The following is a 14,505-nucleotide window of genomic DNA, read 5'->3' as shown; positions in this document are numbered from 1 at the left end:
GACCTGCATACAGTAGAAACCATACTTGGAATTTTGAACTTGGATCCTGTCGCATGCTAGGGGTACACACAGCCCCTGTCCTCATGCTGGGTGGTGGCCGCCAGCGCGAGGGCCCACTGCCGAGACACTGACATCCGTTCTGTGCCCGCACAGCCCTTCCGTTTGTCCCCCCCCAGGGGAGGATTCAGCAAACTGCACGAGCTGTCAGCGTTTCATTATAAAATTTGCTTCATGTGAAATGACTGCCCAGCTGTGGGCCCAGGTGAGCGCTTGCGGGCACCTGTGAGGGGGCACGGCTCAGCTGTATCGTTGGGGAGCCCAGATGTATCGCACACACTTTCAGCTTGGGATGTTTTCAGCGTGCGGTGCGTTTATCCAGACGTGAGCTCCATCTCGGGTCAAGGAAGATCTGTTGTAACACAAAGGATTGACCTTTGGTGTAGCCCCTGCTTTGGCAGTTTCCCCAGTAGTTCCGTATCTGTTACTTTTTCATATCCTCTGCACGTGCACTAGTGACACCGTGATCATTACTTTTGTTACCAAAGAGCTAAAAGAGCTTTTTTTGGTTTTTGTTTCTGTCAGGAGCAACAGATAATTGTCACCATGTCACTAAACAAATTAGAGTTTCCATTTTTTAAAAACTTCAGTTTCTAAAGCCTTTTCCTTTGTACTTAATATACAGTTCTGTCATTTCTTACGGATTTCTAGCTGTTAACTCTTCTTTAATTATTATTATTTTATTTATTTTTTTTTTTTTTTACTCTGTGTTATCTTCCTGATTCTCTTAACTCTGTTCTTTGGGGCAAAATGCAGTAGAAAAAGCCCTGCATCTAAAGTTACTCGAAGACTTGCTAAATTTGCGACTTGGCCGCACCCAGCTGAGAGGCAGGAGACTGTGGCTTCTTGACTTGGAATTCGGGCAGCTGCACACAGTGGGCTCAGAGCTCCCCCTGGTCTCTAGAATTCAGTGACTTACCAGGACCACACAGATAAAGGCAGGGTTAGTGGGCGTTATTTCATGCATCTTTAAAATAATCCATTTTAGTTGTGAAAATACAAGAGGACATTTTTTTAGATACCCATTGTGTTGTGTTCATTAAATATTTGTTGAAGGAGCCCCAGCACCAGAAAAATACGAGGGTTCACACTTTTTTGTGAGTATCTCCCTGACCTATGCTGTCCATGAGTGAGTGTTTATTTTGTTCTTCGGGTGGGTGTCTGATTTTGCCATGCAAAGGAATCTGTTCATTCCTTGGGGCTCCTGTTAAGTCCCTTTTCCAGATTACGTCCTTCAGTGTTCTGTCAGATCACGGAATGGTTCTTCGAGGATTTTTAGTCATCAGTCAGACTGCAGCTCAGCACACGTCATGGCCAGGAACCTGCCCCTGGAGCCTCAAGTCATTATTTCACCAACAATTTCTCAGTCACCCAGCAAGTGACAGCAAAGTGGTGGGGACATAAGAATGAACAAAACAGGCACAATTTCCGCCCTCACGGAACTTCACTTCTCTCTGAGACAGAAAAGAACAGACAAAAACAAATACACTAAATGTCGCATGGGGAAGAAGAGGAGGTCGGGGTACCCCCCCACCGCGAGATGGTTGGAGAAGGCCTTCTGATAGGTGACACGGAGCACAGCCCTGAAGCAGGGAGGGAGCCGTCCGCGGGAGGCCAGTGTGGCTGCCGAGGGGGAGGGGGGGTGGGGGCCACAGAAGGTGAGGGGTGGGGTCAGGTGGGCCACGCATGGGCTGCAGTGCCTTCTAGGAGCCCGTGGACACGGCATCCTCTAGAGGCTTGCACACGCCGTTGCCTCTGGCAAGGTGGTCGGGTATCTCTATCACCGTCTGAGCCTCTGCTGGTCACTTGCAAGTTCTGTCATCATTATGATCTTAGACTTAAGAACTTGCTTTTAAATCTCTTTTTCTCTTAATTAGTCCTAGAATAACCCTTCTCAGGATTTATTTGTTAAAGCCTTTCCAATGTCTGCTACTTGTTAGTAATTTGGACGCTGGTCATGTCTTCTATGGAGGCATAGTGGAGGCCGGTGTGGTATTTGCTTTGAACCTTTGAGACTTCTCTGTCCCCTACGTACTGCTTGTATTATAAACGCCTTTAAAAGTCATACCTTGAGCAATTCCCAGGTATGTTTGAATCTGCCTCTTTTTAAGGTGCTTTTAGGAAAAAACGAAAAACAAAAAACCAGCTTTGCCCAGGTTCTGGTCTGGTCTTGCTCACTTTGAACTGAGTTCTTCAAAATTCCGTTCTCTGTGACCAGCCCCTCTGGCAGCTCAGCACTCCCCGGGCTTCTGCTGTCCAGCCACAAATGCTGCACCATGGGTGACCGGCCCTTGGCTCTGTTCGCTATGGCCTTTCGTCCCTGTGCTGCCCACAGAGTCTTGGGTCCGGCATCCATTTGAAACCGCGGGTTCTTGGGGAACAGTACTTCTCTGCATGTCTTCAGGCTGTCTTGTGTAAAACCATGTTCGATATTTGAGTATGAATTCACAGACTAGATGACGGTTTTGTGGTCTTAAGAACTTTCTATTGTTGTTATACAGAATTCCTGTTAAAAAGGACATTTTGTGTCATTTCTGGAGTATACCAGTTGGCCCTATATTTAGATGGAGGTAGAATTCGTGGTCCTGGTCCTAAAGACGTTCACCATCTAGTTGAGGAAAACAGTTACTGAAACAGTTCAAAGCAAAGTAGTTCCGTCTCAGCCTTGCTGTGTGGCTGGCACCTGTAAGAAGGCTCTCCGCTCAGACATTTAACAGACAGATCCCGAAGCTCCTGTTCCCGTTCTGTGCTAGCAGCGACCGTCCTGCTGGGCACGGGCCACCATCACCACCTGGAGTCCTGCACCCTGCAGGCTAAGGGAGGGACCCACGTCTGTTGCAGTCATTTTACTGTTTATATTTCTCTCATTTGAAAGTGTTTAATATTCTGGAATTGTATGATGTGCAATTAGTGTGAAATCTAAAGTGAATACAATTTTAGCTAAAGTGCGCCACAGCTGACTTGTGAATGGCATCTGCATTCAAAAGAAAGGTTTTAAGAGCATTCATTAACTCGGCGAATATTTATTGAGCAACTGCTATAAATTCGGTACTGTTGTAAGGGGACCTTTTTGGCAAACAAGACAACAAGGTACCTATTGTCTTGAAACTGACATTTCAGCGATGGAAAATAGTAGTGATGTAAGTGGCAGCATCGTGTATGTTGTAATGTATGATAAATGTACGATAAAAATGTGAGGAATAAGGACACTGTGATAACCTGAGAGGCCTGTCCCGGACAGTTCTGTGCTCAGAGCTTGTCGTGCAGAGCAGCCGGGAGAACACGGCAGGCGCTGTTTTAGACAGGACGGTTTGAGCATGAATCTCAGTGCAGATTTCTGGGGCAGGAGCTTTCCAGTCAGGCAGAACAAGAAGGGCAGCCACAGGAAATGATGCTGGAGCGTAGAACATGAGGCTGGGTGTGCGAGGTTTGGGTGAAGGGGGGCTCCGGGGGGCCACGGCAGGGCGCTGGTCTTTTTCTCCCAAGTGTCCTGGGCACAGGAGGTGCCTCAGGGAGAGTGGGTGCAGAGAGAGCCTACCGCAGTGGCAGGGGCTGGGCAGGAGGCTGTCAGATGCACGCTGTAGGCAGGAGCCCGGGTCCTGCTCCTGGATTGTTGGATCGTGGGAGCCGAGGGAAACTGAGGAGTCAGAACTGACTGGTAGGTTGTTGACCTTGAGCATCTGCATGACTTCCGTGTCCCGAGTGAGGTGGAAACGGTAAGGAGAGGAAACGCGTCTGGTGGTGGGTGTATTAGTGGGGGTTCCCCCGGAAACAGAAGGCTGTGGGTGCCTTCAAAGCAGCCTCGTTAGGAGTTGGCTCATGTGATCCTGGAAGCTGATTTCATCAGATCTGCAGCTGGAGGCCCAGGAGAGCTGAGGGCTTTTTGCTTCCAGTCTGTGCCTGAAGACCTAGGACCCAGCATAGCCAGTGGAGGCATAGTCCAAAGAGTGGAGAAAAAACAGTGTCCCAGCTCAAAGGTAATTGGGCAGAAGAAATTCCCTCTTATTTAGGAGAGAAGATCAGCTTTTTGTTCTAGTCAGGCCTTCGGCTGATCAGATGCGGCCCACCACATTAGGGAGGGCAACCTGCTTCACTATTGTTAAATCCATCCAGAAACACTCAGAATATGCTTGACCAAATTATCTGGGCACCCTGTGGCCCAGTCAACTTGACACATAAAAAGAACCATCACAGTGGGATATCTGGAATTTTGTTTTGGTCGTATCAACTTTAAAGTAACTTTGCTGTGTCCTCGTCAAGATAGGACATGGGGTGGGTTGGATGTCAGAGTCCGGGCTGAAAGACAAAGGGAGGGCTGGAGAGAGAATTTGGAAGTCAGTGCAGATGTAGGACTTGGCACTCCGTGAGATGGCCTCACGTCGAGCTGGCCCTGGGATTGAGCCCTGGGATGTTCCTGCCCTGAGGAGGCGGGAAGCAGTGTCTCGTCTTCCCACTGTCCGCACAGGCCAGTCCTTCCTGCCTGAGGCTGCTCTTTACATGGACGGTGACTCACCACCGTAGCAAGGACTCTTCGATAGGAGAGAGCTTCACAAATTCAGGCTTCATCCCGGCTCGGGAATCTGGGGTGGGAACCATTTCAGAGCCAGATCATGTGATAAGCAGCAGCTCCATCCCGAGCTGCTGCCGCTCCCTGCTGCCTGTCACACGTACACGCTGCCCCAGTCCCTGTCACAGAGGGGACATGCCACTTACCAGCAAGGCGACTTTGGGCAAGCCGCTAGACCCCTCAGCCTCTGCCGGCCTGTCTATGAAATGGGGATCTCAAACCCGCCTGGAACTCGTCCGGCCGCCTCACAACCTGTAGGCCCGGTGAGATGCTTTACAAAAAGGACAGAAATGCCCAAAACCCGGGGAGAGTAAAGACAGCGCGAGCGTCCAGCCCTCTGCGGCCTCAGGGCTGGACGCTCGCTCCTCACACCCCCCGTTGATGGCGCCTGGGTCTGACCTCCTCCTCTCTCGGGGTCCTCGGGGAGGGAGGGAGTCAGGACGCAGCAGCCACGGTGAGGAGACCTTGGTCCCTTCGCTGAGTTCTCCCGCTTCTCACTCCCCCGTCCTGTCCTCCTTGTCCTTCCTGCCTCCGTAACGGGGCGGGACGTGCGGCCCCACAGTCTCCAGCAGGAGGAGTCCGTGGTCCTGGCAGAGACCAGGTGGGGGTGGGCCGCGCTAACGAGAACCACGCACGCTGGTACTCCGTCGAGGCCGGGAATGACCTCATTTCTTGAACTCGTTCAAGAAAACATCACCTTCTTCTGCAGGCGGGTCCACGCGTCTTCTTGGTTTCTCTCCCCGTTGCCAGTCACACTCTTAGTCGCTGCGCGTCTCCCCTCCCCCTGAGCTCCGCGCCGCAGGGTGCCCGGGTGAGTGCTCCGTCTGCTCCAGGAGCTCCTCCAGCCCGAATCTGACCCTGAACTCCGCCCCATTCTCCTCCAGCTCTCCTGTGGGCCTCCGCTGCCTCTCAAGCTGAGCTGCCGCTAACCTTTGTCTCACCAGAAACCTGAGCTGGACGTCTCATGGCCAGTGAAACGCCTCCCTGCCCCCCCTGCACTGCCGCAAACTCGTCCCAGCCGCCAGCCTGTCACCACGCCTGCCCTCAGGTCCCAGAGCATCCGCGACCCCCGCTGTGCCCCTGGCCAGCTCTCGGCGGTCCCTTCCGCTCTCCTTTGGTTTTTGTTGTCCTGGTCTCTGCTTCGCACATCAGGACACGCTCCTTCCTCGTCCACAGCGCTGTTACCCACTAACGTACCCTGTGATCAGCTGGTTTCTTGTGTGTGTTGTCCCTTCCTAGCAGGAAGGTGACCTGGGGCAGAACAGGGAACTTGGCTGCCTGTTGTTCAGTGTGCACCCTGAGCTCCTGGGAGGTGGCCTGGCCGGTAGCAGGAGGTGAATGTGGCACAGTGAAGGAACGAACGACCTACAACATGTTAACGTTGCCTGGACATTTTTTCTGGGGACTTTGTAGAGTATTTGAAGTGTTCCTCTTGAGATTTTCAGTTCTGATTCTGTCTGGTCCGGAATCCGCGTAGTTGCCAGTCACGCAGCTTTTCGTGAATGTGCCCACTGATGCGTAAAAAGCTGTTTTTGCATTTGTGTGTGATTCTGAAATTTCCCCAACACAGGAGAACCCAGCGCTGGCGGTCGCAATTAAAACATGTAAAAACTCTACTTCGGACAGCGTGAGAGAGAAATTCCTTCAAGAAGCCTGTAAGTTTCTAGAAATTTCTATGGAACTCCCTGTGACTTTTTACCTGTGAAATGCAAGTGGTCTCTGCGGAAGTAAGAACGATAACACTCTGACTTGTCTGTGGCGACCGTGTTACTGTCTCACCTTGCAAATTAATACCCGTATCTGTAGAGGCGCGTGTCCACACGTCGCTCCAGGTAAGCCGTGGTGTTCGGGGTGTGAGGGCAGACCGATCACTGACCCCGTATCCTTTGGGACCCATGTGGTTGAGCATAATGTGGCGCTGGGACTAGGCAGACGTAGAAATGAGTCTTACCCGGCTGCCCCCCGGCCCTAGAGTTCGGGATGAGCAGGACAGACGCGGTCCCCGCCTGAGGGAGCTCACAGACCAGGGAGAGAGCCGGGACCATGCCCCGTGCCCTGACCCTGCCTCACAGCCGCCCCTGCGGCTCCCCGCTCACGCATCCGGATGAGACTGTGGGGAGGGTCATGCGTGGGTAGCCATTCTCTGCCAGGCCCTCGTCCTGCCCTTTCCACCTGCCCTCAGGCTGGGATGCCCTCCCTGCTTTCACAGCGCTTGTCCCTTCTCATCTGACCACGTATTTAGCGTAGTTTCTCCTCAGGAGGCTTTGTCACAGGACCACGTTCTCTCCTTCCTAAGTATTTGAAACTAAACAACATGGCCTAGAAATTAGTACTGCCCTCTCTCAGCTTCAGGCTCCACGGGGCTGGGACCGTGTCTGCTGTGCTCACTGCCCAGGCCCGTGCCCAGCACAGCACTGAACCCGTCAGGTGCTCAGTAGACACTGGTCGTGTGATTGAGTCCTGGGGTCCCTCCTTACATGGACATGGAACAAATGCCTTCTACCGTCCATTTCAGGAAATATTAACCACCCAATCGTCCAGTAAATTAATAAGTCATAGAGTAAGTCATATTGACTTTATTGGTGTATTATCATTTTCATCAAAATTGTATTGTACTTCCATCAAAACAAAACAAAAACAAGTCTGTCTTTAATCCTGTTCTTAGATCTCTGTATCCAGTATCTTAAGGACAAGACAGACCCTGGCAATGACTTCTGTCTTAACTAGTTCATATCCAGAGAGCGCTTCGGCCACCCTTCCTTACTGCTGTGTCAGAGAATAACCTGGACAACTCTTTCTCCCTAGTGACGATGCGGCAGTTCGACCACCCTCACATTGTGAAGCTGATCGGCGTCATCACGGAGAACCCCGTCTGGATAATCATGGAGCTGTGCACACTCGGAGAGGTACCCGACCCACACCTGGTGTCTCGGTGCTGCCAGCCCCTTTGTCACAGCCACAGTGGAACGGCAGTCCGTGCTTGGCGTTCGTTCGGCCAACTCCGGTGTTTGGTGTCCTTTGTGTAAGGGGCGGGGGTGTGTGAAGGACACTCTTGTGGTTCAGGCTCAGAGACTATAACGTCGTCGTCGTTAAGTTCCCAAGTCATGCCCTGACTCAGTGCTGGAGGCAGTGGTGACCCTGTGGATCTGTCTTCCTCTCTGGTGCTGCCGCCTGATGCTAGCCCCGGGGTCCGAGGATGAAAGGGGTGCCCCTAACGGAATGCAGGCAAATGAATGCTGCATCTTGGTAAACCTGCAGTTCCTTACTGTTTGAGAATTCGTTTTATGGCGTCTTTCAGACCAACCGATATTAGTCACAGTTTCTTTTGAAAATGTGAGTAACATATGTGGACAGATCTCCTTACTTGACTTTCTCCGGAACACAGAAATTCCTTGCTTTCTATGTCACCGTCACCTGGAAATTTGTTAGAAGCCAGATTCTTGGGCCCCCGCCCAGGCCTGGCAGATGAGACCCTCCGCAGGGCAGGCAGTCTGTTCGGGCCACACCGTAGCCGGCCTGCTTGCAGAGGGACACAAGTCCCTTCTCCAGGTGACCACACTTCCCCTTCTGGTACTAAAGCTCAGTGATTTAGCCTGAAACGTTACCTACTTTCCTTCACTTCTAAAGGACCCCAAGCACAGTTTGGCTTTCCGTGGAGATAGGGGTTCTGATGAGCGGGTGTCAAAGGACAGTTTGGGCCCACGTGCCTCCCTTCCTCCGGGCCCCCCTCTCTCTCCTCCGCACTCGATAACCGCGTTTGCTGGGCGAGATGACTTCAGGCCTCCACAGCGGCATTTCTTCCTCTGCCCTACCTTTCCGAATAAAACAGAGAGCTTACATATGTCTTTCATTCACAGTATTTTTCTGCTTTTGCCTTTGGAGAATTTGCTGATTTTTCTGGCTTAAACTGTTACTAAATATTTCTCCTTTGTGGACTGATTTTGTAGAATTAGAGTTCAGTTCAGCTGCCTTCCTTTGCCGTGCTGGCATTTAGCTGAATCGGTCGTGACAGTGGTAATAAGGACTGACAGGCCCCGTGGGGTCAATACCCAACACCTTTCTGTACCCGAAGCTTGCTGGAGGAAGCCAGGAGAACTTCTTGCCTCCCCTTCCTCGTCACCTTATCTTCGGGTCTGCCTGGGGTGCGGGCGTGCCGGTCCTCGGGTCTGCCTGGGGTGCGGGCGTGCCGGTCCTCGGGCCTGCCTGGGGTCCTCGGGCCTGCCTGGGGTGCGGGCCTGCCGGTCCTCGGGCCTGCCTGGGGTGCGGGCCTGCCGGTCCTCGGGCCTGCCCGGGGTGCGGGCGTGCCGGTCCTCGGGCCTGCCTGGGGTGCGGGCCTGCCGGTCCTCGGGCCTGCCTGGGGTCCTCGGGCCTGCCTGGGGTGCGGACGTGCCGGTCCTCGGGCCTGCCTGGGGTGCGGGCCTGCCGGTCCTCGGGCCTGCCTGGGGTGCGGGCCTGCCGGTCCTCGGGCCTGCCTGGGGTGCGGGCGTGCCGGTCCTCGGGCCTGCCTGGGGTGCGGGCCTGCCGGTCCTCAGGTGTTCCCGGGGTGCGGGCGCGCTGTGCCAGTACGTGCGGCCGACCCAACTCGGTCCTTGTCCCCCCGGCCCTTCACGGCGATACTTCACACTCTTCATTTCCCTGCAGCGTCTTCCTGTATTTTTTCAGAAATTTGTCCACAATCATGAAGATTTCAGTTTTTGAATAGGATTCAAATACCAAACGATTAACCATTATTTCTGAGCTAATATGTTTCATTCTGCCCCTTCATCTTAGGGGAGAATTGAAGCCATTCTCATAAAAGTATGTTTGGAAATGGGCAGTATTGTTAAATGTAGCTCCTTAGCTGTTGATAAATGTTCTCTGTCACTAATTTTTTTTTTTTATCTTGTTTGCTGTTGCAAAGCTGAGGTCATTTCTGCAAGTAAGGAAGTACAGTTTGGATCTGGCGTCTCTGATCCTCTATGCCTATCAACTTAGTACAGCTCTCGCGTATCTGGAGAGCAAAAGATTTGTGCACAGGTAAGATGCAGTCATAAAGCTGGCAAGCTGCCCTCTGGGCGGGGGAGGGGTGTAGCGGGGAAACCGGAAGGAGGAAATGCTCAGTGTGCCCCGTGAGCCTTTCTACCCCTGGACTCTGCGGTACGTAGACGGTATCGGGAAGTCAAGCGGCACCTGTCCTGGTGCAGGGAAGACCCAAGGCCCGTTCGTACGCACGTTTAGAAGGTTTTCCTCCCATTAGGTGTGACCGTTGTGTTTGGGCCAGTTCTCTCCTCCGCAGATGCTACTGAGAGCCCGTACATGGCTCCAGAGCTGTGAGCATGTGGACCTGAAACGGACACTGGCCTGGGCCTCCCGGACCCCAGAGGGTCATGCGTGACGTCTGGCGGGAGCTGTGGCATTTCTGTTTCTCATCCGAGGCCCTGATTGGAATGCAAGGGAAAGCTCTTCTGGTTTGCCCACTACTTTGTTACCCAGCGTGAAAATAAATTCCGTCAGCCAAATCATGGACAAGGGTTTGGATGACGACTTTCACTTCCGGTGATGAGATCTCTTTGTAGCGGCAGGGTTACGAGCCCCGTCGTGCAGCCTCTCTGTTGATGCAGGTGCTAATACGATTGTAGGGAAAGTCAGAATGCCTTTTTTATGCATTATTCTCATATTTGTTATTTGAGAATATATTTTGCTGCTGATCAAAACACTAATAATCATATTAATGAGTAAATTTCTGCCCAAAGGAATATACTTGAAGTAAAATCATAAAAGTGTTCTTTTTTTCAGTGCATAATAAATGTTTGCATTGTCTATAAGCTGTCTTTCAAAATGCCTGTCAGTGTGTCTTTATATAATATAGATGAGTTTGTGGGTTTGTTTCTCCTTGTATTAAAATTATTTTCCCAAATTCTTCCTTATCAGGGACATTGCTGCTCGGAACGTTCTGGTGTCCTCAAATGATTGTGTAAAACTAGGAGACTTTGGATTATCCCGATACATGGAAGACAGTACTTACTACAAAGGTAAGGAGTCAGAGCAGTAAAGAGGCAGTGAGCTCAGAATCTTCAAGGATTTTTATTTCCTAAAAAGGGGGTCTTTAATAAACTCAGCTGATTTTCAACAGAGGCATAAAATAAGTTCAGTAGAAGAAAGACAGCCTTTTAGTCCATGGGGCCAGAGCAGTTAGACATCCAGAGACAAAGAATGGACCTCAGCTTGAGTCACCCCTTGGGTCAGGGGATCTTAAGCTTAATTATAAAACATAAAGCTGTGAAACTTTTAGGAAGGACATACGAGTCAATCGTTGGGGTCTAGGGCTAGACAAAGGGTCCTTAGACCTGACACCAAAAACATGATCCATAAAAGGAGACACTCGGTAGATGGGATTTCATCGAAATTGAAACTCTCAGTTCTGCACAACGCCTGTTCGGGGGTGGAAAGGGAAGGTGCAGACCTGGAGGATCTCTGCGAGGCACAGGGTCCCCCCATAACCACAAGTGATTGTGGTGGACTGGTGTCCACAGGGTAGAATGAGCTCTCAGAATTCATCAGGGAAAACAAGAATATGACATGGACAAACAGTGGGAAGAGAGGCTTCACTCAAGAGGGTATGTGGAGGGCAGAGAAGCCTGGACGGAGGCTCAGACCGTGACAAGGTATCATTGCCCACATGTCAGAACGGCTAAAATTAAAAATAGTGATAACACCAAATGCTGGCAAAGATGCAGAGAAACTGGATCACTCCCAGATTGCTTGTGAGAATGTAAAATGACAGAGCCACTCAGGAAGAGCTTCACAGATCCCTGCTGAGTCAGCTGTGCAGCTGCCGTACAGTCCAGTGGGCACACTCCTGAAGCGAGACATGCCGTGCACGCGAAACTGCATTTCAGTGTTCACTACAACTGTATTTCCAGTGGCCAAAACCTGGAGTCAGCACGTCTCCAGCTGGCGACCGCAGTCAGACACCTCCGCAAGTGGGGCGGGGGCTTGACCCGGTGGAAGCAGTCGGGCCGAGGACTCCAGTCTGCTCACCCAGAGACTTCCGTTGGCTGGTGTCAGAGCGGAAATCTAGCTCATGTGATTCTTCTTCAAATGTGCCAATTTTGGAATCAGTTTGACTTGGTTCTTTAAATTATTATAGAACAAATATTTTTATTAACAAATGTTCCTACTCCTAATATTTCAGCTGTGGTTTGGATTATAAATCCGTATTATGCTCTTAGTATGTATTCTAATTCTTACTACCACTTCAAAGGCCAGTTTCTTTCTCACTTTTTAAAATTCTTGTATTGTGGCAAAATGAGATTTTTACAAACTAGTTCCTTCAGCTTGCTGCAGGGCTGATGTCTGTTCCCTTTCCATGTGCCTTCAGTACGCCACAGCCCGAGGCAGTCCTGACCGAGACGTGCTGCTATACGAGAATTCTTGGGTTGTTCGTTCATTTCAGCTAGTCATTTAACGTAAAGATGATCAAGCAGCTCTCTGCTGTTTCATTTTATTTTATTTTATTTGCTCTCTGCTGTTTTAAAATACGTTTGCTGTCCAGCTCAAGCCCTGAGCGGTCCGGGTCCTGGACTCCCAGTCAGGAGCTGACCTCCAAGCAGTGTGGTGACGGACCCTTCGCGTCACGCTGACGGCGTTTAAAGTGAGCCGCTGACAAGTTCACGTATTCCTCGTCATCTCGGACGGGTGCCTAAGTCCAGACCCCGTTGGGCTGCAGGAGGACACCCCCTAGAGGCTGGGGATTTGGGGGGTTCAGGACGCAGGAATAAGTAGTTTAGAAGGAATCGAACCGAGGATTTGACTCCACTTGTCATGAAGGTGCTTGAAGTTAAGTGGGAAAAAAGAAGTGACTCGAGTGAAATTATCTTCAGCTTGAAGGGACTCAGAGGCACGCGTGGCTCACAGGAGGAGTCCAGATGAGGCCGGCAGAGCGCAGGCACCTCTGTGAACCTAGGCTCCCTCTGACGTGGACTCCCACTCCACGGCGCCCCTGCTGCCTTCCCAGACACACCGCTCAGCCGTGGGCCTTCTCTGCTCCCGGGGCATCTGGCGTTCACTCAGAGTCCGGGTCACAACCCGTACTGTACCTTTTAGAGCTAGAAGTCCGTAAGGGCAGGTACTCTGGGCGTTCCTCTTGTCACCCAGCAGCTGAAGGACTGTTCTGTGAAGTGGCGAGTTATTTCCTTTGTGGCACAGAAGGAAGGCTCGTGAGGCCTCCAGGGACGGATGATGTAGGCTCACCTAAGAAGTGTTCTTTTTCATTTCGTCCGTCAGCTGTCCTGCCCTGCACACAGCTGTGCAGGCACCGTGGTCAGTCCTCATTCCGTATTCCGTGCGCACGGAGATGTGCAGCTCCCGAAGTCCTACCCAGTGCTTTCGGGGTCACGTGTGGGTGCGGGGCAGGGGAGGACTGGCCTGTCTCTGCGGGAGGATGGGGTGGGGGGGGGCGGGGCAGGACAGCACCAGCTGCTCCGGCTCAAACCCCAGCTCGGGCTCCCGGTGGCGGTGGCCTTGGGCAAGTCACGAAATGTGTCTGAGCCTCGTTTTCTGAAGGAAGGAGAACCAGCAGGCTGAGCTGTTCGCAGGGTTTGAAGCTAATCTGTGTGGCGTGTGTACGCGCGTGTACATGCTCCCTCCGGAACAGTGTCCAGCCGGTGGGTCAGGATCTGCCGCACAGCACGTCACGGCTGGGAGCACCAGCTAGCCGGCCTCCCTCTGCCTCCCACGTCCCTTGCCTGTCCACACAGCGGAGGCCTGCAGCGCTGTTTCCACGCCACAGGCTGACCGGATCACTCCAGATGACCTCACCCCACTGAGGAAACAAAGGATAGTTCTTCCAGATTAGCAAAGCCCAAGGGGTCAGCTATTTAAAGCTTTTTATTTTGATACTGAAAATCTCAGCGAGCTGTAACTGTTAGATCCTTGAGCAGATAACAAGGAAAATTCACTTTCTAAAATTAATCTTCTAGCTTCCAAAGGAAAATTGCCAATTAAGTGGATGGCTCCAGAGTCCATCAATTTTCGACGTTTTACCTCAGCTAGTGATGTGTGGATGTTTGGTGAGTATTTTGAAGTTTTGAGTTTTTTTTTTTTTTTTTAAAGATTTTATTTATTTATTTGTCAGAGAGAGAGCGAGCGAGAGTGAGCACAGGCAGAGAGGCAGGCAGAGGCAGAGGGAGAAGCAGGCTCCCTGCAGAGCAAAGAGCCCGATGTAGGACTCGATCCCAGGACGCTGGGATCATGACCTGAGCCGAAGGCAGCTGCTTAACCCACTGAGCCACCCAGGCGTCCCGAAGTTTTGAGTTTTTAAATGACCATTTCATAGACTACCAAACAGACTTAGGCTTAGCTCTTTCCGCAGTATTTAGGCTCCTCTGCCTTCCCTTGCCTGGACGCTGCTCCACAGACATCCTCTTGGTTCATTCGGCAGCTGCTGGGCACACGCGGGGCGCCGGCTTCTGTCTGAACCACCCCCTCCCCTGACTCTGGGCCTCTGTCTCCCTGGGCCCTCTCTGCGTCCCTCCTGGGAGCGGTTGTAGCTCTCTCCTTCTCTCCTCTCTGTCTCTCCGCCTTCCCATCTGCTCCTTCTCTGTGAGTGACTTTAAATGGTCGACCTGTCCTCGGGTTCTGTGCCAGCCCCTCCGCTCCGGAACATCCGCGTGGCGCTTTGCTCGTGCGCTGGAGCCCAGCCTCCTTCTCGACTTGTCTCAAGGCTCGAACGTTTGATCCTTTGTCTCCTGTGGCTTCTGCTCTAGCGCCTGCTCCGTGCCTCCCCGCCTGCTCCGAGCCGGTCGCTGTCCCGCTCTGGGGGTTGCCGTGGAACCTTCTGACCGTGGGACGGGGCGGCCTCACTCATTCCGCACCGCTTGCTTCAGCTGCTTCATCCGGTT

The 14,505-nt window shown here is 52.0% G+C and overlaps 1 protein-coding gene across 17 annotated transcripts in view; it reads left to right on the top strand.

Moving 5' to 3' along the window:
* The window catches only part of PTK2 (protein tyrosine kinase 2), a 248,642-nt gene that overhangs the window by 181,642 nt on the left and 52,495 nt on the right, over positions 1–14,505 (top strand). For all 17 annotated transcript variants that reach the window (XM_032315953.1, XM_032315950.1, XM_032315952.1 and 14 more), the window contains 5 exons: positions 6,195–6,279; positions 7,430–7,530; positions 9,525–9,640; positions 10,535–10,635; positions 13,585–13,674. In XM_032315953.1, the coding sequence (XP_032171844.1) occupies positions 6,195–6,279; positions 7,430–7,530; positions 9,525–9,640; positions 10,535–10,635; positions 13,585–13,674 (493 nt within the window). The remainder of the gene's footprint in view (positions 1–6,194; positions 6,280–7,429; positions 7,531–9,524; positions 9,641–10,534; positions 10,636–13,584; positions 13,675–14,505) is intronic.

The sequence above is a fragment of the Mustela erminea genome, chromosome 16 (genome assembly GCF_009829155.1).
Source record: "Mustela erminea isolate mMusErm1 chromosome 16, mMusErm1.Pri, whole genome shotgun sequence".
NCBI lineage: Eukaryota > Metazoa > Chordata > Mammalia > Carnivora > Mustelidae > Mustela > Mustela erminea.
The sequence above is the reverse complement of the archived record's forward strand: the minus strand, read 5'-3'. Positions and strand labels throughout refer to the sequence as shown.